The sequence below is a fragment of the Dromiciops gliroides genome, chromosome 1, assembly GCF_019393635.1.
Source record: "Dromiciops gliroides isolate mDroGli1 chromosome 1, mDroGli1.pri, whole genome shotgun sequence".
NCBI lineage: Eukaryota > Metazoa > Chordata > Mammalia > Microbiotheria > Microbiotheriidae > Dromiciops > Dromiciops gliroides.
In genome coordinates this window covers 263,030,164-263,057,299 of record NC_057861.1, presented here as the reverse complement: position 1 = coordinate 263,057,299, position 27,136 = coordinate 263,030,164, and the positions used below count along the sequence as shown (strand labels likewise).

At 36.2% G+C, this 27,136-nt stretch overlaps 1 protein-coding gene across 1 annotated transcript in view; it reads right to left on the bottom strand.

The window, feature by feature from the left end:
* Positions 1 to 27,136, bottom strand: part of RP1 (RP1 axonemal microtubule associated) — a 715,393-nt gene that overhangs the window by 567,128 nt on the left and 121,129 nt on the right. Inside the window, exons 7-13 of the mRNA XM_043976222.1 lie at positions 22,114 to 22,246; positions 20,586 to 20,737; positions 18,371 to 18,449; positions 14,429 to 14,504; positions 13,736 to 13,812; positions 13,595 to 13,626; positions 13,268 to 13,397 (exon numbers count right to left, since the gene is read on the bottom strand). Of these exons, the coding sequence (XP_043832157.1) occupies positions 13,268 to 13,397; positions 13,595 to 13,626; positions 13,736 to 13,812; positions 14,429 to 14,504; positions 18,371 to 18,449; positions 20,586 to 20,737; positions 22,114 to 22,246 (679 nt within the window). The remainder of the gene's footprint in view (positions 1 to 13,267; positions 13,398 to 13,594; positions 13,627 to 13,735; positions 13,813 to 14,428; positions 14,505 to 18,370; positions 18,450 to 20,585; positions 20,738 to 22,113; positions 22,247 to 27,136) is intronic.

Below are 27,136 nucleotides of genomic sequence, written 5' to 3'. Positions count from 1 at the left end.
TAAACAAGGATTATAAGAGTATGGCTTATGCTTATTGACTGACTGTCTTTTTCAAAAATGTCATGCCAGACTAACCTTATTTTCTCTTCTAGCAAGATCACTAGATTAGCCAAATAGGGAAATGCTATGGATAGAGTTCATCTAAATTTTAGCAAAACTTTTGATAACATACCTCCAACTATTCTCATGGAGAAGATAGAAAGATATGGAAGAAAGGATAATACCATTAAATAAAACCAAGACTGATTGGATGACCTGATTCAAAGAGTTAAGGGTTCAATGGCAATGAGGCATGAGGACTCCAGTGTGGTATTCTAGGAATCTGTGTCTGACCCAATGTTGTTTAACATTTTTTTTAATCAGTGGCTTGGATAAAGGCTTAGATAGCATGTTCACCAAATATGCAGAGAACACAAAGTTCAGAGGGATAGCTAACATATTGGACAACAAAGCCAGGATCCAAAAAGACCTTATGAGACAGGGTAATGGGCTATATCTAATAAGATAAATTTTATAGGGCTAAGTGTAAAACCTTACATTCAGTAGTTAAATATTCTTTTTTGTTTGTTTGTTTGTTTGTTTTTGTTTTTGGAGGTCAGGGTTAAGTGACTTGCCCAGGGTCATACAGCTAGTGTCAAGTGTCTGAATCCAGATTTGAACTCAGGTCCTCTTGAATCCAGGGCCAGTGCTTTATCCACTGTGCCACCCAGCTGCCCCCAGTAGTTAAATAAACAAAAACTGTACAAGTACAAGGTGGAGGAAGTATGGTTAGATAGTTGTTCAGAAAAAAATCCGGTGGGTCAGTGGAGGGCAAGCTCAGTATGAGTTGTCTAATGAAATCTTCTACTACACTAAGAGAAGTAAAACTTTCAGGTATAGGCAGGTGACAGTTCTCCAGTGATTACCCCAATCAGATATCATCTGAAATATTTTGTTTTGTTCTGGTAGACATGGTTTAAGAAAGAATGGTGGGGAAGCTAGGTGGCGCAGTGGATAGAGCACCAGCCCTGGATTCAGGAGAATCTGAGTTCAAATTCGACCTCGAACACTTAACACTTACTAGCTGTGTGACCCTGGGCAAGTCACTTAACCCCAATTGCCTTATCCTCCCCCAAAATAAGAAAGAATGCTGAATAACACTGATTCTATATCGTATACAGGATGGGTTGAAGAAAGTTAGCACATACAGCCTAGAAAAGAGAAGAAATTTGGTTTGCGCTGTGTAGTTCTAGAGGGCAGAACCAGGAGCAACAATGGGCCATTTCAAAGAAGCCAACTGAAGTTTAAAATCTAGAAAAAAAAACTTTCTAACAAACAGAGCTATCAAAAAGTTAAACAGGCAACCTCAAGAGTGGCTCCCCCCATTGTTAGAGGCATTCAAGCAGAAAATGATTGAGCACTTGTCAGGTATGTTATGGTGTTGATTTCTTTCATGAAAGAATTATACTAGGTGAGTGCTGGGATTCCTTCCATGTGGCTGAGTTAAATCACATGCAGTATTCAGACAGCATTTGGTTTTTTCACGTGTCCAATCATTTTCAGTCATGCTGACTCTTCATGACCCCATTTGGGATTTTCTTGGCAAAGATCCTGGAGTGGTTTGCCATTTCTTTCTCCAGCTCATTTTAAAGATGACAAAACTGAGGCAAACAGAGTTAAGTGACTTTTCCATTGTCACACAGCTAGTAAGCGTCTGAGGCCAGATTTTTAATTCATGAAGAGAAGTCTTCCTGATTCCAAGTCCAGCGCTCTATCCACCTCACATTCATATGAATGAAGTGGAATATTACTGTACCATAAGAAATGGGAAAAGAGAAGATTCGAGAGGATCATAGGTTGTTGTTGTTTGTCCTACATTCTCAAAGAGGACCATGACAGATGGCATGACTTATACTGAGTTGGATTTAAGTGAGGAAGGACTGTACAAAGTCACCAGCTTCACTCTCCTCTGGAGCTATCTGGATCCAGGGACAGGATATATTATCAGGACAACTGGAGATGGCCCCTGGATCATAGGTAAGATAAGTTAATAAAGAGCAAGTTAAGCAGAACCAAAAAAGTTTGTCCAAGAACAACAATGTAAAGAAAAACAACTTTGAAAGATTTTAAAACTCTGAAGAAAGAAATGACTATTTCTTCCTAGAGGACCTATGACAAAGCAGACTATTCAGCTCCTAACAGAGTTGATCAATACAGCGTACATAAAGACACATATAATTTTGGAAATAACCACTGTGTGGATCCATTTTATTGAAAAATACCTATTTTTTATTTCTTTCTCTCATTTTTAATGGGGAGAAGTAGATCAGCAATAGTGAGAGAGGAAGAAAGTAAGGGAAATGGGGAGGGAAGGAGGAAGAGGAGAGAAAGAGATATAGAGAAATAGAGGCAGAGAGACACACAGAGAGATAAATGGGGGGAGAGAGGGAGAGGAAGAGGAAGAAAGAGAGGGAGGGAGGGAAGGAGGGAGGGAGGGAGAGGGAGAGGGAGAGAGAGAGAGAGAGAGAGAGAGAGAGAGAGAGAGAGATAGAGAGAGAGAGAGAGAGAGGTCAATATTGTGCTTTATTTTTGTTTCCCTTTGTTTTGGCTTAATTGCTTATTTGAATAATTTAGGTTTAAGTTCTAACAGCTGTTCACGATATATATTCTCATCTGTACCATTTCTTCTGATGTATTATTGATTCTGACCTCTCTTCTAATTAGTTAATAGTCTTACTGCACACAAATATTTGACTCTGGTATGCCAATATCAGTAAACAATTGTTTCTTGTCTTCCAGAGTCCAGCTTTCTGACTCTATTCTGGAAGAAAATATTAATAGTATATAGGCATGAGACCCAAGTAAGAATGGCTGAATGGATAAAGGGAAAGTAAGGGAACAGGAAAAGGTAGAAGCATGTATGCAGTGTGTATTATATTCCAGGCATTTTGCTAATTGCTTTACAAGTATTACCTCACTTGATCCTCACAACAACTCTATGGATAAGTGCTGTTAAATCTCCATTTTACAGTTGAGGAAACTGAGATAAAGAGAGGCTAAATGACTTGCCCAGGGATACAAAGCTAGGAAAGATTTCAGGCTAGATTTTTAACTTAGGTTTTCTTGAGTCCATGCCCAAGGCTGTATCCATATTTATTAAGTACTTATGTATCAAGAACTGAGTTAAGTGTTAGGGATAGAAATTTGTTGCTGATTAGTTGTTTCAGTCATATTTGAATCTCTTGAATACTCTATTCAGGGTTTTTCTTTTTTCTTTTCTTCAACATTTGTTTTTTATTTTTATTTTATTTTTTTAATTATAGAAGTATTTTATCATTTTCCAGTTACATATAAAGATAGTTTTCAACATTTGTTTTTATAAGATTTTGAGTTCCAAATTTTTCTCCCTTCTTCCCTTCCATCTCCCCTCCCCAAGACAGAAAGCAATCTGATATAGGTTATATATATGCAATCACATTAAACATATTTCTGCATTAGTCATGTTGTGAAGGAAGAATCAGAACAAAAGGGGAAAACCTCAAAAAAGGGGGGGGGAAAGGCCAAAAAAAAGTTTAATAATACGGTTCAATCTGCATTCAGATTCCACAGTTCTTTTTTCTGGATGTGGAGAGCATTTTCCATCATGAGTCCTTGGGAATTCTCTTGGATCATTGAGAAGAGAAGAGTTGTCTATCCTAGTTGATCATTGCACAATGTTGTTATTACTATGTACAATATTCTCCTGGTTCTGCTCACTTCACTCAGCATCAGTGCACTTAAGCCTTTCCAGGTTTTTCTGAAAACTGCCTGTTCATCATTTCTTACAACGCAATAGTATTCCATTATATTCATATACCACAACTTGTTCAGCCAATCCCCAATTGATGGGCATTCCCTCAATTTCCAATTCTTTGCTACCACAAAAAGAACTGCTATAAATATTTTTTTTACATGTGGGTCCTTTTCCCTTTTTTATGATCTCTTTGGGATACAGGCCTAAGAGTGGTATCACTGGGTCAAAGGGTATAGACAGTTGTGAGGGTTTACTTGTCAAAAATACTAGAGTGGTTTTCCATTTACTTCTCCAGCTCATTTTACAGATGAGGAACCTGAGGCAAACAGGTAACTAGAACCTTGTCCAGAGTCACACAAGTTGTAATTGTGTAAGGCCAGATTTGAACTCAGAGAGAGGAGTCTTTCTGATTCTAGGCCTGGCACTATATCCACTGTGTCACCTAGTTGCCCCAAGGGATAAATATAAAAATCAAAGAGAGTCACTGACCCTACTGGTCATTTCTATAGAATTCCTTCTCTACTCAGGGCATCATCTCCAACTATTCTTTGCTAGAATCTTGGATTCCACTCCTATAACCACTGAGAGCTCTCTAATTGGTGAGCTTTTACCTTATCTTGTCCATATCCAGACCTCCATCTCACTTTCAGGCCATCCCCATGCCAATGCCCACCCCACATCTTTTTCCATCCCCTTTTAATATACTACTTTGCCCCATTAGAGTCTAAGCTCCCATACAACAGGCACTGTCTTGTTTATTTATATTTGTATCTTTAACACTTAAGCACATTGCCTAGCACACAATAAGAACTTAATAAATGTTCAGCCTGTCTATAATTTACATTTTATTAGGGAAGAAAACTCACAAAGGAGATCTATAGGAAGATAGGAAAATAGATGCTCTCTATCCAGGAATAATAGAAGAATTAATATGATCCTGCTTCATGGTTCTATACATTGCAGGAAGGCAGAGGATCAAGGTAGAATAGAAAAGGGTTACAAAATATTTATATTTCTTTGTGGTGGCAAAGAATTGAAGATTGTGGGGATGCCTGTCATTTGCGGAAAGTTTAAACAAGTTGTGGAATATAATTTTGGTGGAATACATTTTTGCTATAAGAAATTATGAGCTTGATGATCTTAGAAAAACATGGATAGACTTGCATGAAATAACAGAGTAAAATGAGCAGAACCAAGAGCACATTGTATACAATAACAACAATATTGTTTTAAGAACAACTTTGAGTGAATAAGTCATTTTGACTATTATAAATGCTCAAATTAACTATAAAGGGTGTATGAAGAAAGATGCTATCTGCATCTAGAGAAAGAACTGTTAATTATTCATAGGATGATTTTACATTTAGAACACTATTTTTGTCTACTGGTTGCCATTTCTAGGTGGGGGAGATGCAAGAAAAAAAGGGGAAAAAAAGAAATTTAAGAGGAATAGCAATTTGTACATGATACATTTGCAATTTCATTTGCAATCATCTTTTTATTATATTATGCTCTGAAGATGTTTGGTGTATTCAATAAATTAAAATTAATATTTTTTTAAAAAGAAAGAAAAGGGTATAAGTAGAACCTCAGTGCAAAAGTGCCTCTAACACAGCAAGTTGATACTATGGAAGAGTTTGTAGGAGAGTTGGGAATGAAATGAATCAGAGTTGGGACTTTTCCTGAAAGAGTAGTAGGTCCAGGAAAAGCAACCATCAATCAGAAGAGGTAACCCCACCCAGCAACAACAGATAGAGAAATTTCATTGAAAATAACTGTAGATAATATAAACTATTTTGGAGTCACTTGCCAAGGAGTACCCAGGAACTATATGAATACAATTACAAAACACTTTTCACAGATCAAGTCAAATCTAAACAAATGGGAAAATATCAAATTTCATGGGTAGAGATGACAATTCTACCTGAATTAATTTACTTATTCAGCACCATACTAATCACCAAAAATTTTTTTATAGAGCTAGAAAAAATAATAACAAAATTCATCTGGAAGAACAAAAGATGAAGAATATCAAAAGAATTACTGAAAAAATGAAAAGGAAGGCTGCCTAAATCTAAAACTATATTATAAAGTGGCAACCATCACTGGTACTGGCTAAGAAATAGAGTGATGGATCAATGGAATGGGTTAGGCACACAAAACACAGAAGTAAATGAACATAGCTATCTACTGTTTGATAAATCCAAAGACTCCAGTTTCTGGGATAAGAACTCACTATTTGACAAAAAGTGCTGGGAAAACTAGTAAACAGTATGACAGAAACTAGACATGGACCAACATCTTACACTGTACACCAAAGATTAGTCAAAATGAGTACATGATTTAGACATAAAGTGTGATGCCATAGGAAAATCAGAAGAGGAAGGAATAGTTTACCTGTCAGATCTATGGAGAGAGGAAGAATTTATAAACAAAGATGAGATAGAGAACATTATGAAAAGCAAAATGGATCATTTTGATTACATTAAATTAAAAAGGTTTTGCACAAACAAAACTAACACAACCAAGATTAGAAGGAAATCAGAAAGCTGGGAAACAATTTTTACATCTAGTGTTTCTGATAAAGGCTTAATTTCTAAAACATATAAAGAACTGAAACAAATTTATAAGAATACAAGTCATTCCCCAATTAAGAAATGGTCAAAGGATAAAATTAAGCAATTTTCAGATGAAAAAAATTAAAGCTATCTATAGCCATATGAAAAAATGCTCTCAATCAGTATTTTTTACAGGGCAATGAAGGTTAAGTTACTTGCCCAGGGTCACACAGCTAGTAAGTGTCAAGTATCTGAGTCCAGATTTGAACTCAGGTCCTTCTGATGCTCCATCTACTGCACCACCTAGCTGCCCCTCTCTCAATCGCCATTAATTAGAGAAATGCAATTTAAAACTACTCTGAGGGGTAGCTAGGAGGCATAGTGGATAAAGCACTGGCCCTGGATTCAGGAGGACCTGAGTTCAAATCCACCTCAGACACTTGACACTTACTAGCTTTGTGACCCTGGGCAAGACACTTAACCTTCATTGCCCTGGAAAAAAACAAAACAAAACAAAAAAACCCACCTACTCTGAGGTACCACCTCACACCTATCGAATTAACTAATTTGACAAAAAAGGAAAATGATAAATGTTGGAGATGTGAGAAAATTGGAACACTAATGCATAGTTGGTGGAGTGGTAGAGTTGTGAACTGATCCAACCATTCTGGAGAGCAATTTGGAACTATGCCCAAGAGACTATAAAACTGCATACCCTTTGACCCAGCAATACCACTATTAAGTCTATATTCCAAAGAGATCATAAAAAAGGGAAAAGGACCCATATGTACAAAAATATGTATAGCTGCTTTTTTTGTGTGGTGGCAAAGAACTGGAAATTGAGGGGATGCTCATCAATTGAGGAATGGCTAAACAAGTTGTGGTATATGAATGCAATGAAATACATATGTGCTGTATGAAATGATGAGCAGAAAGATTTCAGAAAAACTAGAAAGATTTACATGAATTGATGCTGAGTGAAGTGAGCAGAACCAAGAGAACATTATACACAGTAAGAGCAACATTGTGTGATGATCAACTGTGATAGACTTAGCTCTTCTCAACAATGCAATGATCCAAGAGAATTCCAAAAGACTCATTGTGGAGAATGCTTTCAACACCCAGAAAAAGAACTATGGAATCTAAATGCAGATCAAAGCATACTATTTTTCACTTTCATTGTTGTTGTTGTTTTGTTTCTTCTTTCTTGTGGTTTTTCCATTTTGTTCTGATTCTTCTTTTACAACATGACTAATGTGGAGATATGTTTAACTTGATTGTACTGTATTACCTATATCAGATTGCTTGCTGGCTTCAGAAGCAGGGAGGGAAGGAAGAAAGGGAGAAAAAATTGGAACTCAAAATCTTTCAAAAATGAATGTTGAAAACTATCTTTACATACAATTGAAAAAATACTATTTTAAAAAATAAAAGAAGGGGCAGCTAGGTGGCACTATGGATAAAACACCGGCCCTGGAGTCAGGAGGACCTGAGTTCAAATCCGGCCTCAAACACTTAACACTTACTAGCTGTGTGACCCTGGGCAAGTCACTTAACCCCAATTGCCTCACCCCCCAAAAAAACAAATCCAAATAAATAAATAAATAAAAGAAGAGCTAGCCCCATTGCAGAAGTGTATCTAGGAGAGAAGAATACAAGCCTTTAATCTCTTTCATAACTCAAGCCTAAACCATGTTTTCCATCATTCTTTTCCTGGTGATGGTGATAATATTAAATATAATCTAAACTTATCCCCTTACCTGTATTATGTTAACCAGTAACAAAGTCCACTAGCAAAGTAACTTAGTCAGAAGCTCCTTAGTAAGAAAGGTGTCAGGAGGGAATCAAAAGTTTTCAACACATAAAGAAAACAAGGCAATTAGAGATGATGTAGCAATAGAAATTGATGTTGGTCATGCTGTGCAGAAAGCAGGAAATGTCAAAGCCCAACTATTCAGGAACCCCATGAAGATTAAAAACCACTCAAGAACAACTAGCCATTAACTGCTTGAAACTATGAGAACTGATGGAACTCTTGGAATTGTAGCAGGAAGCACAGTGCTATCAAGGTCAAGAGAATTTAAAAGGTTATATAATTCAAACTTAATAATAAAACTAAAATTTGTAAAGGCCAATTAACCAGACCACAGTCATACAAGTAGGCAATGACAGAGCCCCTCAAAATTGTTCTCCTGATTCAGTCCAGTGTGCCTTATTAACTCACTTTTTTAAGGGTTAGAGTTGGGGGGGTGGGGGTCCTCATAAACAAGCCTGTGGGTTGAGAGATATAAATATCCTATGCCCATTTTAGAGATGAACATCCTAAGGTTTAGAGAGTTACAGTGATTTGTCTGTACTCCTCACACAGTTGTAAACATCAAGTCTCAGATGCAGAGGTAGATCTCCTAAATCCAAGATCACTGTTCTTTCCATGATAGCATATCCCCTATATCTATTTCTATAAATTTTCTCTTGCTTCAGTTTCATTCCTATTTAATCTGTGAGCTATGAATAGTCAGGAAAGGATTGCCTTAGCTCAGCAAACCATTAAATGGATAGCTGGAATAAGTAGAATAAAAAGTTGACTGGTACATAAATGGACAAAGAGGTAAGCAGGAGGTCTTCCACCCCCGGCAACCAATTTAAGAGCCTTAGCATAATCAGTATTGCTATTCAATGGTGGACATTGATGTACCCCATTCACCACCACCCTCCTCAGCTCCTAAACACATCCTCTCCATCTACTTACCATATCCTTTGAAGTGAGTGACTTAACAAATAATAATATCATCTCATCCAAATCTCTCACCTGACCAATGAGAAAACTGAGATCCAAAAGAAGCCAATTAATTTGCTCAAGGCAATAAATACTGGGCAGTTTATTCATTTGTTTGTTTTACCTTTCTTTGTAATCCCAGATCATAGTAAAGTGTCTAATAGATAGTAGCAATAAATGCTTGTTGACTGCTTGCAGAGCCCCAGAAACTAGTTCTCCTGTTTAGCAATGTAAATGTACTTCTAATCCTTGTAAATATATACTTATAACATTTTTGTTTTGTTTTGTTTTGTTTTTGGCAGGGCAATGAGGATTAAGTGACTTGCCCAGGGTCACACAGCTAGTAAATGTGAAGAGTCTGAGGCTGGATTTGAACTCAGGCACTCTTGAGCAGGTACTTTATCCACTACGCCACCTAGCTGCCCCATACTTATAATATTTTATAAATACTGCTTTGTAAGTATACAAGTGTAATACCTTTTAAGTAATATATACTTTAATATTAATAAAACTTTAATAAGATATTTAATAGGATCATAGATTTGGAGCTCAAGGTGACCTTAGAAGTTGTCTAATCCAAATCACCCTCCATTTTTCAGTTGGATTATCTGAGGCCTAGGAGGGATAAGTAACTTATCCAAGATCACAAGGCTCTGAAATAGTAGTCCTTAAGTCATTCATCTGAATCCAAAATCCTTTTCCCATAAAAAACATAGTTTACACATCCATTTCCTCAAAATTACACCATAAGGGAGGTAATGCAAGTTGTTGTTATCCCCATTTTGCAAAAGAGGCTTAGAATGATTATAAAGCATTTCATCACTGCCACCCAGGCAGAAGAGTCAGACCTCCAATCCAGGTTCTGTCACTCCAAAGTGAGTCCTCACATTATTATAAAATGCTAACTTTACACAAATACTCATAGGCAGTTAGGTGAAATAAGGTCTAAGTGTGCTGAATTTGGAGCCAGAAAGACCTGATTTCAAATTCTTCATCAGACCTTTACTAGTTATGTTACTTAGCATCTTTTAGCCTCAGTTTGTTCATATGTAATACAGGCATACTAATAACACCTACTTCACAGGGTTATTGGGAGGCTCATATGAGACCAAGTACAAAAAAAAGAATTTGCTTTGTAAAGAGGATATGTTCTAGAGAAGCACAAAACTTAGTGACACATAAATCTTCACTATCAGAATCATAAATAGGATAGACATACACATACACAGATGTCCAGACAATATCGTCAGAATTTTTTAGAACAAAACAGAGCCACCCTGCTTAGAGTTAGTAATGCATCCCACTAAATAGCCTGATTAACCCTTTTAGGAAGCCGGGCATCCCAGATTTATAGGTGGTCCACCGGAATCCACAGGATGAACAGCTTTTTAATAAGCCTCTTCACACACAAGAGACAAGCTCAATGGATGTAGGCGACCATGGGAAGCTGGATTTTGCCAGCAAAGCTGTTAAAAATCTCAGCAGGAACCCTATGAAGCCAACTCAGCCATAAATCTATCCATCAAGGCTTTACTGTTAAAAATCAAATAGCTTTACTTCTTGCTTCAGTTTGAACATGGAGCTTTGGCAATGGACGAGAGGGTAAAGAAGTAACCGGTGGATGATTTTTGTTGTTCTCCTCATCCTTGTTTTGCTTTGAATTTTTTTAGTAGTTTACAGCTTATGATCATAAAATGAAGCTCCCTTTGGGATTTCCAGTACAATCCTGTGCTGTGCAACCATTTTTAGACTCCGTGGTGCCACAAAATGGTTCAATAGTTCTTAGAGAAATGAGCAATACAGATCTCTGAGTCATGCAAATGGGACTTACATCCAGCTGGATAACTAGCTGGAAGAATTGATATGTGAGTGGGAAATCAAAGCCTTGCTGTCTGTTTTATGGACTGAAAAATCCTATGCCAGGAAGATGCTCTTCAGAGCTTTCATTGGCAAGTTGTCCATAGGTCAGTGCTGTCCATTATAACACATTCCGGAGATGTAAAAAAACTGCCTCACAGTAAGGATTTATGGGCCACCAAACATCAGGAAACCACACTGCATGCAATTATCAAAAAGCCTGCTGTTACCAGAGGAATGCCAGCTAAGCCATGGAATTCTATTCACTGCCCCTAGGCACCTACTTGCTTTGGACTGCCCATTGTGGTTTACATAGTACTAGTATATTCAAGATGATTGATAGCTCTTCAGGGCAAGACTCCTCCTTACCCCCCATTTTGGCAGTTAGCAAGCTCTGCCTATAGATCTTTATTGACTTAGATGAGCTATTATTTATTACTAGCTTTAATCCACTGAAATTTAAGAGGACAGAGGAGGAAGAAAAGAAAGTGTGTTAGAGAGAAGCATAGCATGCAATATTTAGAAAAGAGAATGTTTTAGTCAGAGAAAAGATAGGCATAAGACAGTTGTAGAAAATATGCAGCATTCTTGACTGGTAGGTCTAAAAAAGAGCTGCCCCAAAGAATTAGGTGTTCTACAGTGTACTATTTCCAGCAGCGGGTAAAATATTATTTTAGAAAGAAGTCAATTTGGGGCAAGAATTCATAATAACAAGTAATCACAGATTGCAATAATATTTCTTGAGGTAACGGGAAGGAATTCATTTCCAGGGCTTTAAGATGAATTGATTGCATCAGATTTAGGGAAATGCAGGATATAGGCATCATAGGAGGTATCTAAGGGTTGGAAGATATTGTCAACAATAGGGACCAGGAAGAGGGCCAAGTGGGGCAGGTGTATGGATGATATCGACAGGTCCTTTCTTCAATTCTCATCCTTCACATCATTTCTTAGAGACACTTTTCAATAATTGTCCCCCATAAAGGACCCAGTCTTATTTAGTTTGGTTGGATTTTTGTCCATAAAGTCTTAATTTTTTAAATTAAAGGATCCTACAAGGGTCATTTGCTTTGCTTCCTATAAAAATCAATGCCCAGAACTCCTATGTTATCCTTTTGTTAAGGAATGCTGAGCTCCAATTTCTTCAATGCATCTTGTTCCATGACATGATGGCACTGTTAGTACAGCTATAAATTCTGCACATGAGGGCCATGTAGGTTAATGGAGACACTCCCCTTTCTCAAATCTGTTCTTCATACCAGTGCTAAAATAATCTTATTTAACTTACTTAGCTAGAAATATAATCACATCAATCCTCTACTCAAAAATCTTTGGGGGGGGGGGAGGGCAGCTAGGTGGATAGAGCACTGGCCCTGGATTCAGGAGTACCTGAGTTCAAATCTGGCCTCAGACACTTGACACTTACTAGCTGTGTGACCCTGGGAAAGTCACTTAACCCCCATTGCTCCACAAACCTCCCCCCCAAAAAAATCCTTAGGGGTCCCATTATCAAATGAGTAACATGCAAAGTTCTGTGCCAGAAGTTCAGGGTCCTCCATGATATTGATCTACTTTACTAATATATAACTTTCTTTGATATACTCCATGTTCTAGCCAAGTAGACTACTATCTACCCACCAAAATTGCAACTGTGCTACTTTGCCACCATATTTTTTATTATATTTTTACCTCTGCCTGGAATGTTTATACTTTAACCTGCTGAATTTATGCCCATTGTTTAAAATTTAATGCAAGTGTTACTTCCTCATTGAATGTCCCATAATTTACCCCTCAACAAGTCAGTAATTACCTTGTCCCTCAGACCTCACAGAGAACTTTTGTTTAGGCATTTCCTAATAGATTTGTCATATAATTTTGCATATTACAGTTACTGGTCTTCCTGTCTTCCTACTGACTGAAAACTTCATGTAGGTAGGGGGCCATATTGTGTTTATATGTACATGTATGTATATGTATATATGTGTGTATGTATGTAATATATACATATATAAATGGAGAGAAAGGAGATGTGAAATACATAGATATATAGACACATATGTACTTAAAAATAGATTATATACACATACACATATGTATGTACATAGATAAAAGATAGATAGATAGACAGACAGATAGAGTTCAGGATTTAGCAAATGCTCAAAAAACGGAACTGCTAAAAAAAAGATGGGAGCATCTAATTCTTGTCCCAAACTACCTGGCACTTAAAAGTAAAAACCATAACTGATTCTTGAAATCTGCCTCCCATGCCTGCCACAGTACCACATGCTTTGGCCAAAAGCTTACCATTTTTGTCTGTCTTTTCTCCAAAAGCATCAACGGTGCCATCTGGGTGAAGACGGACAAAGCCTCCACTAAGTCGGTTGTAGAACTGAAGAGTGTTTCCTTTCATCAATTTCCAACTTTCAACAGCCCACTGATTAAATAAGAAGAAGAAGAAGACATACAACAACAACCAAAACAAAAAACATGAAAACTAATATGAGAAGGCACAGGGGGTAAATGTCACATAGAAAAACTTCATACAAAATCCATGTGCTGTTTTGTTTTACCACATTAAATGGCTATTTGAAAATTGATACACTAATTTAAGACTCAAAACAAAATGCTTACAGCTTCTTTTCTTTGAAGTTCTAACTTCTGCCCTGTGGAGATAAAAGAAGGAAAAGGCTGTTAACTTTAGCAATGTCATGGCTTCTGTAATCACATTAGTAAAACCAAATTCCACAAGACATTTGGGTGCTCAGCACTTACTCCCAAAGAAGGTACTGTTATCACTAGGGTACAATTCTCTAATAATTTTTCCATCATCCTGCCCATGATCCAGCCATCTATGAAGAGAAAAGAACTCAATTATGTTTAGTGTTCACAATGACCTATCTTTGACACTTAGCCATCCAAGTCTAAAATAGTAGATAGAAGAGATTAGCAAGAGTAATCCATTTCTATTGGGTACAGGGAAAGGAAGGGAGAAGAATTGTGTAAAACCAAGAGGGGAATAACTGGTTCTCTATCTGAAGCAATCACAGAAGTCCACAAGCAGCCAGGAGAATAAACCTGTTCTGCCAGGATTAAGGTCAGATTAATTCACTGAATTAACAGTCCTAATGAAGTCAAGGTCATTAAGTCAATGTCACCTGGGACAGAGTGCATTGCTTTGTTACTTGGACACAAAAACTATAGTCCTAGCTCTGATCAGTGATATCACAAATACACTATTAGAGAAGGAAACAGAAAGGAGAGAATTTAAATTAAAATAGGCCAGAATTATAGAATTTTAAAATTTTTTCTACATGAAAAGATTAAAAAATAATAATAAACTAACCAGGTATAAATTACCAGGGACCAGGTACAATAGAAAGTATCTAATTGTCAAATATACAAAAATTATGAACATATCACATGGGAGTACCCTGAGTTAAATTGCATACATACACACACTGATACCTGTGACACAAGAAGGCATATTCGAGATCTGTGGTAGGGTCTCTGATCACAATATCATCAAGAAACCAACCATTTCCTAAATTCAAATTGAAAGAAAGGAAAATTTAATGTTAATATAAATAATTAATGGATAAGGTTGATATTCAAGAAGAATTAATATGGTTTTAGATGCAAGGTGAATGTAAAGTTCTCATTAAACAAATAATGAGCTGGTTGGTTTTAGAAAAACATAGAAAGACTTGCATAAAATAATAAAGAGTGAAATGAGCTAAACCAACAAATGTTGTATATAGTAACAGCACTATTGCTCAAAGAACAACTGTGAATGACAAAGTTATTCCGAATATTACAAATACTCAAATCTACTACAAAGCACCCATGCAGGAAGATGCCATTAACCTCCAGAGAAAAAACTGATAAACAGAAATATGCATAATATGGTTGGGTGTGTGTGTGTGTGTGTGTGTGTGTGTGTGTGTGTGTGTGTGTGTGTGTGTGAAATGGTGGCCTTCTATAGTGTGGAATGAAGAAGGAGAGAGAGAGAGTTAAGAGTTTAAAATGTAGCAAAAAATTAATTTAATTTAAACTAAAAAAGTTAAACATAGAAAAGAAATTTCAAATAGCATATAAACAAGGTATATCAGAATTTTAATTATTGCCAACACTAGTCTGATTTTTTGTGATATATGTTTTAATATGACTTTCAAAACTGCTGAATTTGTTTAAAAATTTTTTTAAAGAAAGATTTATTAAACATTCACATTAAAGCAAAGCATTAAGCTAAATGCTCAGTGATGCAGTGATGAATAAGAAACTATCTGTGCTCTCTCAACCTGATTACAGTCTAATTGGGGAGATAAGGAATGCATTCAAATAACTAAAGTATGAATCATAATATGATACCAAGTACATATTATAGGCCCTGTGAGGGACTATGTCATCAGAGAATCAGCCTAGTAATGTTTGAAGGAATTCATCACCAACATGAATTGAAGATACTTTTTTTTATCCATAGCCACTTTTGAAGCCCATTAACCAAGGCATAGAAGGACTGCACTTTGCACTGGTGGAGAGGGTATCCACACCAATGAAATCACAGGTACTTTAAGCATTGAAGCATTGAGGTAAGTACATCAGAGAGGTACAAAGTGCACAGAGGAGATATGAGGAGGCAGAGATTACTTCTTGCTACAAGGATCAGGGAAGAATGTGGAAAACATTCTAAAGTGACTGGTAAATAATAGCATAAAATGCATTCAATATGCTGGCCATAAATTCCCATAAAAATATACCCTTGCTGAATAAATGGTGATTTTAACATTCTTGCTTCAAATATTTGTACAAAGTTATGAAAGATGAAACTTAAACAAGATTTTTTTTAAATATAAAAATAACATTGCCAAAAGAGAAGTGGTCATTTGATAAGAACAAAGGATTCTCAAAAGAAAAATTGCAAACTTGAAAAAATTATATCAGTAAAAACAAAAAAGCATATAATAAGTACCTGTGATGTGCCAAGCACTATGTTAAGGGGTGGGAATACAGAGAAGGGCAAAAAATAGTCCCTGCCCTCAAGGAGCTCACAGTCTAATGGTAAAGACAACATGAAAATAACTATGTACAAACAAGGTATAAACAGCATAAAGTGGAGATGATCTATCAAAAGGAAAATACTAGCATTAAGGAGTATCGGGAAAGGATAAGTAGATGAAAAATAGATCCAAATTACCAAAAATAACAGAAATGTAAATGCTTCAAAACAACTCTGAGGTTTGACATGACATCCACCAAATTAGTGAAGGTGAAAAAAAAAAAGATTCAAGTGATCAAGGTTGGGAAGCTCTGGTGACAGGCACATCAATGCCCACTTTTTCTCACCTGGCTCTACTACTTTGGGACTTAATTGACTTTTCTACCATCCCTCCATATCAGTCAGGTACCTTCCCCAGCACATACATACACCCCTTTTTCAAGTCCCTTTTGTGTGTTGTCTTTCCCACTTAGATTGTAAACTCCTTCAGGACAAGAAATGTCTTTCTTTTTTTGTACTTGCCTACCCAGGACTTAACACAGTGCCTGTCACAAAGTAAGTGCTTAATAAATGTTGACTGACTGATTATGCATTGAGCTGTGATTTGGTACAACCATTCTAGAAATCGATTTGTAATTATGCTAATAAAAACTAAACCCAGTGCTGGGTGAGTATATATAGGCCAAGTATATCAATGACAAAAAGCAAGGCTAATTTGTAGAGGTAGGGGTACATGGCTATGAAACATTGCATATAACTCTAACATCAGATTTTTTTAAGTATGTTGATAGTTTTGTTGATTTTTTATTTAGAAAATTCATTTTTATGATGGCGTCTCTCTGGGAGGATGGAAAAGGACAGAACATGAATAAAAATAGATGATATAAAAACAAATATATCAGTAAAACAGATTAAAATATGGCTCTATTATAAGTAAATTACAGTTTCAATAATTTTGTTTCTAAAATACACCAAAAGTGTGTGACACTGGGAAAGTCACTTAATCCTCATTGCCCCTCAGAAAAAAAGATCCAATCTAAAATACACCAAAAGATACTAAAGATGAAAGCTAAACATGTTCTTTGAAAATATTTTCATACTAGACCAAAAGCTATGAATCAATGCATAAGTAATCAATCAACATGAATTATGGTAATAATATTAATAATATTTATCATTTATATTTCCTTTAAAGATTGCAAAGTGATTCACATATATCTTGTTTAATCTCATAGCAACCCTGGAAGACATATATTCCTATTTTGCAGATAAGGAAACTGAAGTAGAAAGAGGCTAAGTGAAAAATCTGGAAATAACACCTAAGTTTCTAAGGCAGGACTTGACCTGGCTCCAAGGCCAGCACTCCTTTTACTGATACTTCCTAGCCACGAGCCAATGGGCAAGTCATTTTTACTCTCTGAGATTGCGTCTTGAGCTGAGAAATGAAGATAATAATACCTATAGTATCTAAATCCGAAGATTGCTGTGGAATTCAAATCAGGTAATGTACTGAAAATATCTTGCAAACCTTGAAGTGCAGTGTTCATATCAACTAGCATCATTATTACCCAAATCTCTCCAGACTCCAAGACCAGAGCTCTTTCCTCCTTTATACACCTCACACTGCCTTCAGGAACACAGGAAGAAATAACAGCTTCTGTGAGATCAGACTTATACACCATAATATATTAAGTGATGACAAATGTCACAGTTCCACCACCTGAAGGGATGAACTTCAAAATTTAATCCTGGGCTTCTGCTGTCAATCAGGCTCATCACCTCAGGATTCAGGTAATGTGATCCCCGCTTAAACATAGAATCAATAGGTTACAGATAGCATCAGTCAATACCAGACATCTCATCAGAAGAGGGATACTTCTACAAATAACAATTAAGATTTGGTAGCTGGTTTTCCATTTTTCCCCCTGAAATTCAACTTTAGGTAATTTAGAGTCTTAAGTGTTAGATGTATGTATAACAAGTAAGTATATAAAGTTCTATATGGTAAAAAAAAATATATGAGATTTTTGCTTGAACTCCCCTTAAGGAGAGTCTTGAAATTATCAGATGAAATTTTGGAAAAGGAAAGAGCCACAGTTTACAGTATTCTGAGGCCAATTTCATAGAAGTTTATGAGACCTGGCTATGTATGAAATGTCCATTTTCTTTTTTCTTTCTTCATTTCTTGGTTAAAAGGTATTTAGAAAATATATATATACCTATCTAAAATCTAATGAACATTTGGAGAGGTTATTTAGAATTTACACAATAAGATAATTTGCTTTTTTTATAAACACAAAATATCTCAGTCATATTACTGGACATCAATATTTTATAAATGCACTTAGTATTTCTCACAAATACAGTAAACACTGGTCAGTACTTGCTAACACTATGTAGAAATGTCTCACCTGAGCCAAGTCCATCATGTGCTATAACAACTTTGTACAAATACCCAAGATGCACAGCTTCAAGGGAGAAGATGTCAGTCTGCAACCAATTAATAAAATCATAATTAGATCTAGGTGATATTTCCAGCTTTCTAACAACACTGTAAAGTAAGATAATATTAAAATGGGTAAGGAAAAATTGAATTCATTGACATGATTCTAATGAGATGAGAAATAAAGGAACAAAAGAGCAACAAAATTTTATGAGTATAAGCATAAATTTTCAAATATTTATTTTCCTCATTTTATCAATGCATAAATAATAAGGGTATATATAAGTGGTAATTATATGCAATTATAATTACATAAATATTTTGCTGTAATAATGATTTCTTCAAATGTTTAGGAGCTTATATTTATTTCAACACTGTAATCTTTACCTCAGAAACAATACTGTTAGACCAGCCTAGACTACATTAATCCAAAGGAATTTTAGGGTATTAAATATGCATAAAAAGGCATATTTTTTGATGTGGCCAATATGCTTTGCTTAACTATGTTTTGCTTAACTACGCATATTTGTTAAAAAAGTTTTGAGGTTTTTCCCAAAGGGGGAGGGTGGAAAGGGGAGAAAATAAATGCTTTTTAATTTTAAAAATATATAAAATTTATTTTAAATGAAACAGATTTTATAATTTTGATACAAATGAGAGCAGAGCTTTGGTGAAAGAGATCACAATTCCTTCAAGTCCTCAATTACTGTTACACTAAAAAATGGACATACCTACCTTGTTGTGGTTTATACATGCCTAATACAGAAAGAAGTGAAAAATATCAAGATACTTTTTTATGAAAATCAATATAACAATTTGGTCCTGGCTTAGACCCAGGAAGATACAAGTCCCTATTACTGGAAGACCAGAAAACTAAGATGAAAACAAAACACCTGCAAGATTTTCTCTTTCTTTTATGTCTTTAGGGTATATAACTAGTAGTGGTATTGATGGGACAAAGGGTATGTACAGTTTAATAGCTTTGGGGATATATTTCAAATACCTTAGCACAATGGTGAACCAATTCATAGCTTCACCAACAGTACTTTTGCCTGTTTTCCCACACTCCTTCCAGCATTTGTCATTTTCCTTTCTTTGTCAACTATGCCAATCTGATGAGTGTGAGGCAGAACATCAAATTTTCTATAGTTTCTATTTCTCCAATCATTCATGATTTAGAGCATTTTAATATGGTTACTGGCAGCTTGTATTTCTTCATTTGAAAATTACCTGTTCCTATCCTTTGACCATTTATTTCAAACAGTTCTTTCTATATCTTGAATATACAAATTTCATCAGAGAAACTTATCATAAGTAACCTGTTTCCCTTCTAAAATTAACTACATATGATTTGTTTATGCAGGAAACTTTTAAATTTTTATATAATCAAAATTGTCTATTTTATTTTGTGTGATCCTAACGCCTGTTTAGTTATGAACTCTTCTCCTATCTACAGATCCAAAAGGTAATATCTTCATTCTTTCTCTAAATTCTTTATAATGGGATTATTTATATTTAAGTCACATGTCTATTTGGACCTTATATTAGCATATAGGGTGAAGCACTACTCTTCAATATTTCAGATTTATGATTTCACCTCTGATTCTACTAGAGCAGATCATAGCCTCTCCACACATTAATGAGCAATCAAATGAGTTATTAGAGCAAAAAACAAAAAACAAACAAAAAAACCAAAAGGATCATGTCATGGTCACGCCTGTGGTGGGGAGCCCCCCCAAACTTAGATGGTTTGAGCATAAGAGGCAGTGTAGCCCCTCTGCCAGCACATATGCAAATCCTTTCCAGATAGAGAATCCATTCCAGAGCCTGTGCTCCACTGCCATGCCCTTAAAGAACACACTGCCCACTTCAAGCCCTAACAAGGAATCAAAGATGGACTTCAGCAGAAGAACAAACACCCAGGAGAGCTATGAACAAACATGCTTTGTGACAGATCATTTTTGCTTGATAAAATGAATGCAAATACAGCATGTACTTAAATATAGCATGAAATCCACATTGTGCATCCATTACCTAGTAATAATTATTATATATTCACAGTGAACAATAAATGTTAAAACAAATATGTGGAGAATAATTATTACCAATCATCTAATGTAAAAGTAGGGTTTGTGGTGGTATTGTTTGTGTAAGATTTAGAGAAGTGGATTTTGCTCACTCACTTGTCCTTTCAAAAATTTCTTGGGGTTCTTTGATCTAAACAGTTGCCTGGAACCTGTATCTCCTTTCTCTCCATAGATAGAAATGTAGACTCTGGATTCTGTCCCAGCATTCCACTGTTCTCCTGTTGTCAGACGTACCTCATACACTGTCACTGATGAGAAAAGGAAACTATGCTTTACATCCCAAATACTGCTGACTTGAGAGAATCATATGGACATAAGAAAAAAATCATCTACATCCATCAATTGTAATGGGTACCAGTGCAGAGTTTGCATTTTCATAAGAAATGTTTTCTGGTATAAAATGCAGTGAGGTAAAACCTTGTTTTGATTGCATGTATATTTTCTCTGGGTTGTCACAATGGGAAATGGAAATTGAAATCCAGTGTAAATGAACCACAGTTTAACACTAAAGCTCTATTTAGAGTAATTACAAGGCAAAATATTTTTCTTTTAAAAAATCTATGTAAATCTAGGATCTTAGGTACTTCCCAGCATGTACTAAGCATTAGAAGAGGCATTAACTTCACTTTTTAGACCTGCCAATATGCTTAGTCTCCCCTGAAGTATGAACAACCTGCCACAGAGCTTAGTGTCTTCAAGATTTCATTTCCTCTTTTTCCAAATAGATGGTGTTGCTTGAACGTGCCATAAATAGTGATTGTGGATCACTCTCATGATCATAGTCAGAATGACAATTCTTTTACTTTCCGGATGGGAATTTAGGAAGGGAATAGGTAAGATAAATAAACTGGCTTCAGATTCTTCCGTAATATATTCACATGTACTCCGTCAATTGAAAGAGATGACGGTTGTTTCATTAAAATGGCACTCCACCTTGAGAAAGACAGAAACATCTATGTTTTGGCTCACAGCCTTCTCCAGTCATATTCATTGTAAAATCATCTTGAGGCATACATTTCAAACACCAGGAGAGCACATAAATATAATATTTCTTTCTTTTGCCTGACATAATAATGACTGTCTCATTCTTTCTCCTCCATGTATATAAAGGAAAACAATATCACAAACAAGAAGATAAAGCTATGTCATGTAATTCTTCCTTTGTGATTTATCTTATTGAATGTCTCTGGCTCTCTTTTTCTACCTCAAGTCTCTGTCTCTTTCTTTGCCCCTGGTCTCTCTCTCTCTCTCTCTCTCTCTCTCTCTCTCTCTCTCTCTCTCTCTCTCTCTCTCTCTCTCTCTCTCTCTGTCATTTCTCTCTCATCTCTTTCTCCTCTTCTGAGGGGTGGCATTGCATGTGGTACTGATCAGAGAAACTTTCATTTAATGGTAACTTCTTTAATAGCCTCTAAACATGAGACACCAGATTTTATTCAAGGGCCTTTGAGCTCCCCGTCATCTTTCTCACACAATGCTGCCCCCTAGGGATCAAACATTCCAGAATTAGAGTCAGTGTTTTTAAAGGCTAGAAGACACAGCAATTTTTAGACAAGAGCAACAAGAAGCCACTTGGCTTTGGCAGCCAAGCGCTGTCAGTTCTGTTTAAAGTTTTATCTTCCCTTACCTGGAAGGATTGGCTGGCCTTTTGGAAAAACAGGCAATTCCCGGCAGATTTCCCCATCCTCTCGATCTTGAGCCAACCAACGACAAACAGGGATAAAAAACTTTTCCCCTGAGACAAGGTTCTGCAATTTTATCTGGAATGGCAACAATGTGATGCATGGAGGAAATGTAATGTAATAAAATGACAGAGTTTGATAAACTGCCCCTCCCCAATACACATGGAAATCTTTAATTACATTTAACACATCAGGGATTTCATCATTTGAAGAGATGAGTAATGATACCCTTTTTGCACATTCATGCCAAGTAGAACGGCAATCCCTTTAGCCTCACAAAGGCACTCCTTAAATAAAATATGCCAATTTATACCTAAAACACTGCATATTGGATAGTCTTCCGTACCTGGAAGATACTCTCCTTAGACTCATAGGTCTAGAGTTAGAAGGATCATTAGAAGCCATCTGATCTAACTTTTGTTTTACAAATGAGGAAACTGAGATCTAGGGATGTCAAATATTTTGTTCAAGATCACACAGGTAATGAGCATCAGAGAGAGAATTTGGACAAGGATTCTCTAACTCAAGAATCAATGTTATTTCCACTGTACCATACTCCTCTCTACATCAAGTACTCCACAATCCATAGACACTGTTGTTCTTCACTTCCTCTCCTAAGTTCTTGGGATACAAATCTAAAAGCGAGTCTGTCCCTAACCTCAAAGAGTTTCCATTCTAATAGGGAGAGGGAATATACATAATAAGGCATAGCTGAAAGGTGACTAGGCTCACACGTCTCACGGTTGTAGTGTTAAGGCAAATGGCAAGGTCTGGGTTTCCAGAAGACAGAAAGGCAAAGAAAATGAACTTTCATCACATTCATCTCCTAGGTCATGAACTCTATGAGAATGGGAATTATCATTGTAATGTTAATATTGCCCCTAAGACATTAAACCATAAAAGGAGCTTAATAAATATTTGTTGAAGATAATGACAATGATGCTGACTCTGATACAAGTAGATATAAACTAGGGACGACCAAATTGGAGAGTCATTGAGAAAATAACAAAGAAAGGCAAAATGAATATTCAGTAAAAAAAATGTTATAAATTCTTGCTCTGAAACACTATGTAACCTTGGGCAAATTGCTTAACCTCTCTGTCTCAGCACCCCATCTTCATAATGGTTATGGTAATAGTTGCCCCCTATCAGTCTCATGGGGATAGCAAGAAGACTAATTATAACTTTGGAAAAAAATTGCTTTGTCCTACTGTGAGAGCAGAAAGACAAGTTATTATTACTATAGATATTCATGTATTAAATTGACATCACATTTCTAAACCTTATACAGTATAAAACGTATCAATGTGATGTGAAAAGCTAGGAAGTAATTCTTCATTTTGAGCTCTAATAGCTTTATCCTCTCTCTTCATAAAGTTAGATAAGCTTCTCATCCTGCTTCAGGCTCCTTCAGACTTTAGTCTAAGATGATGATTTTATTAACTGTTATATATTCTTTCTGCTAATGGAATAAACAATCTGTTCTTGTCTCCTATGAATTTTTCATTAATTTTCTCACTTACTATGACACCACACAGAAATAAAACATTTGCCAGGCAAATTACCAAGGATTTGCATAGCAGGTTACTTTGCATTTTAGATTTTTTTTTCAATTTACAACATAATTTATCTCCCAAAATGTGAAAATAATATACCCAACATAAAAGAGGTAAAAACGGCGGCAATAGGCAGGAGAAGCTGTGGTACTGGTGATCTTCATCTATTAAGAATCACAAAAATATGTCAAATTTTAAATTGTGAAAGTCAAAGGTTCCGCTGTCTCCCATAGAAATAATGAAAAGAACTTTCTTTAACAGAATTAATAAGCAAAAGGATATTAAGAGGCAGAAGGGAATGCTAAATGGTGTCAGGAGGCTAGAAGTCAGAAAAAATTGACTCAGAAAAAGGGAAGAAATGAGACCCCTGAAACACTTGGAGCTAAGCTAGGTATAGAGGTAGCTAGGTGGCACAGTGGATGAAGTGCTGGGTCTTCAATGAGAAAGACTCATCTTTGTGAGTTCAAATCAGGCCCCAGAAACTTACCAGCTACCTGACCCTGGACAAGTCACTTCACCCTGTCTGCCTCAGTTTCTTCATCTGTAAAATGAGCTGGGGAAGGAAATAGCAAGCCACTCCAGGATATCTGCCAAGAAAACTCCAAATAGGGACACAATGAGTTGGACACGAGTGAGCAACAACATAAGGTTCTTCCCACAAAGTAAGAAACTAGAACCTCTCAGGAATAAGGCCCTACTCGTTCTCCAAGACATGCCTCACAGGTACCTTCAGGAGAGAGACTATCCAGTCATAAATTGTAAGAGGAAGGATATAGACAAGTAATAGTTGGTGGCATCACCCTCTAAAGGTTGGTCATTTGTCAATATGAAAATAAATCTGTTCCTTCCTGGTGCATGGATAATGTTAAGGAAATAAAAAAGTCCATGCTTTAAAGACTGCAAAGCACTTTATATACCTTAACCTCATTTGAGTTTATCAATAACCTTTTGAAGTAGATATTGTGGGCCATCATTACCTCTGTTTTACTGAAAGGGAAGTTGAGAGTCAGAAAGGAGAAATAACTTCCCATTTGTAATTAGGGGTAAACTTCAATTGCATGAAAAGAAAAGGAAGATAAAGGAAAGAAAAGAAGGAAAGGAAATGAAGGGAAGGTAGGGAAGGGAATGGAACAGAACGGAATGGAATGAAAGGGAAGGGAAGGAGAAAGGGGAAAGAACGGAGAGAGGGAAACATGGGAAAAAGGAGGGGAAGGAGAGGCAGAGACAGAGAAACAGACAGAGATTGAGGCTGAGAGACAAGGAAACAAAGACCAAATATAACATTCATAGAGACCTTTCTCCTGAAAAATAAAGCTTCGTACAGAGGGTTCGAAACCTTATACACAAAAGAAACATGATGTTATCAATTAACACAATTTGTAGGTTGCAAGGGAGGCCAGGAACATTTTTAAAGAATAGAACATACAGAAGATGCTTCTGTCTTTACTTCTGTGAACTATTTCACAGTCCTGTGATTGTGCCTAGTGAGGACAAAGTGTCCTAAAGCTTAAAATAACTGATTTAATTTCCAAGGTTACCTACTTCTCCCAAAAGGTAAAACTCACTGTTTAATTAAGAACTGGAGCTTTTTATGTCTTTATCAATACAGACAAGGAAGAGAGCATCCCAAGACGTGTTGGTGATGCATATGGGAACAAACAATTCTGGCAGAATGAACCTAGAAGTTTCTGCTAGGAATCATGCCACAGGGCCACAGGTGGTACTCTCAACGTTTCTGACAATTAGGGACTTCAGAGAACAAAAAGTATTTAGGAAGTCTAAGGATAGCATTTGGATTTCTGTACCATATCTTAAAATATAAGAATAATGGACAGCCAAAAATAGAGTAGTAATATGTTCCTATAACCTTGAAAATCTTAAACTGAAAAAGGAAGCTAAAGGGAGAAAACTCTGGCAATATATATTTTCATCATCATCATCATAAAGAGCTACCATTTATATAGTACTTTCAAGTTTGAAATGTATTTTATAAATATTATCCCATTGTGTCATCACAACCACCCTAGGAGGCAAGTGCTACTATTATCTGATTTTACAGGTGAGAAATTGAGACAGAAGTTAAGTGACTTATCTAGGGTCACACAGCTAGAATGAGAACAGATTTTTAATCAGTGCTCTATCTACTGTGCTACCTAGGTGCATGTTCATAAAAAGCATATCATGATCTAGATGTCATTCTTCATCTATTCAGTATTTTTCTCATGTGTAATTATCTCAAAATCCTTTAAGTGATCATAGATTTCACTTAGGGGGCACTGCAGTTTTCCAGAGCTTGGTGTAATCAAGACAATGCCATCTATGGAAGAATATCCATAGAATACTCCATAGAATAATAATAATCCATAGAACCTCACTACCCACAGGAATTTTTCTCTTTATTAGGACTCTGCACTGTACAATGGTCAAGACAGTTGTAGACATTTTTTTGTTGTTTTTTTGTTTTGTTTTGTTTTGTTTTGTTTTGTGAGGCAGTTGGGGTTAAGTGACTTGTCCAGGGTCACACAGCCAGTAAGTGTTAAGTGTCTGAGGCCGGATCTGAACTCAAGTCCTCCTGACTCCAGGGCCAGTGCTCTATCCACTGTGCCATCTAGCTGCCCCAGTTGTAGACACTTTTTGATGAACATACATTTCCCCTCTTAGTACCTCACTTATTATTAATAATCTGTGGCTTGCCAAAAAATTTATCTCTGTTGTTATATCTTTCAAGGAATTTCATATGATTTTCATCTATGCGTGAAAGATTCCTTGTTAGAGCAAAGTTTTCAAAACAGTATTTTGCTCCTCCAAATTGAATGCTTTTTGAATGTCAACAACCAGTAAGCACAATGGATGGTTGTATCCTTTCCTCCTTTCTTTGTCAATTGTAGGACTATAATAATAACAATAATAATAATAATAACTGTTATATAGTGGTTTAAACCTTATAAAGTGTCTTATTACAGCCTCACAACAACCCCACATTATCATCTCCATTTTTATAGATGGGGCAACTTTATCTAAAAAGACTAAGGAGTTCTTTCTCATGGTCCCAAAGCTACTGTTAGGAGTAGGATTTAAACATGGGTATTCTGATCTCTAAGTCTATCATTGTATCTAAATGCCCAACTTCCCATAAAGATGTGGTCTATTGGTCATTATCAGCCACAAAATCCTGCTTGTCTAGAGAGCAATCTGGAATTATGCTAAAAGAGTTATTAAACTACCTATGACCCAGCAATACCACTATTAGGTCTATTTCCAAAGATGACTGGGGAAAAAAGAAAAGAACCTATATGTTTGAAAACGTTTATAGCAACTTTCATTGTTGTGACAAAGAACTGAAAATTGCAGGGATGCCCATCAATTATGGAATGGCTAAACAAACCATGGTATATGATAGTGATGGAACACT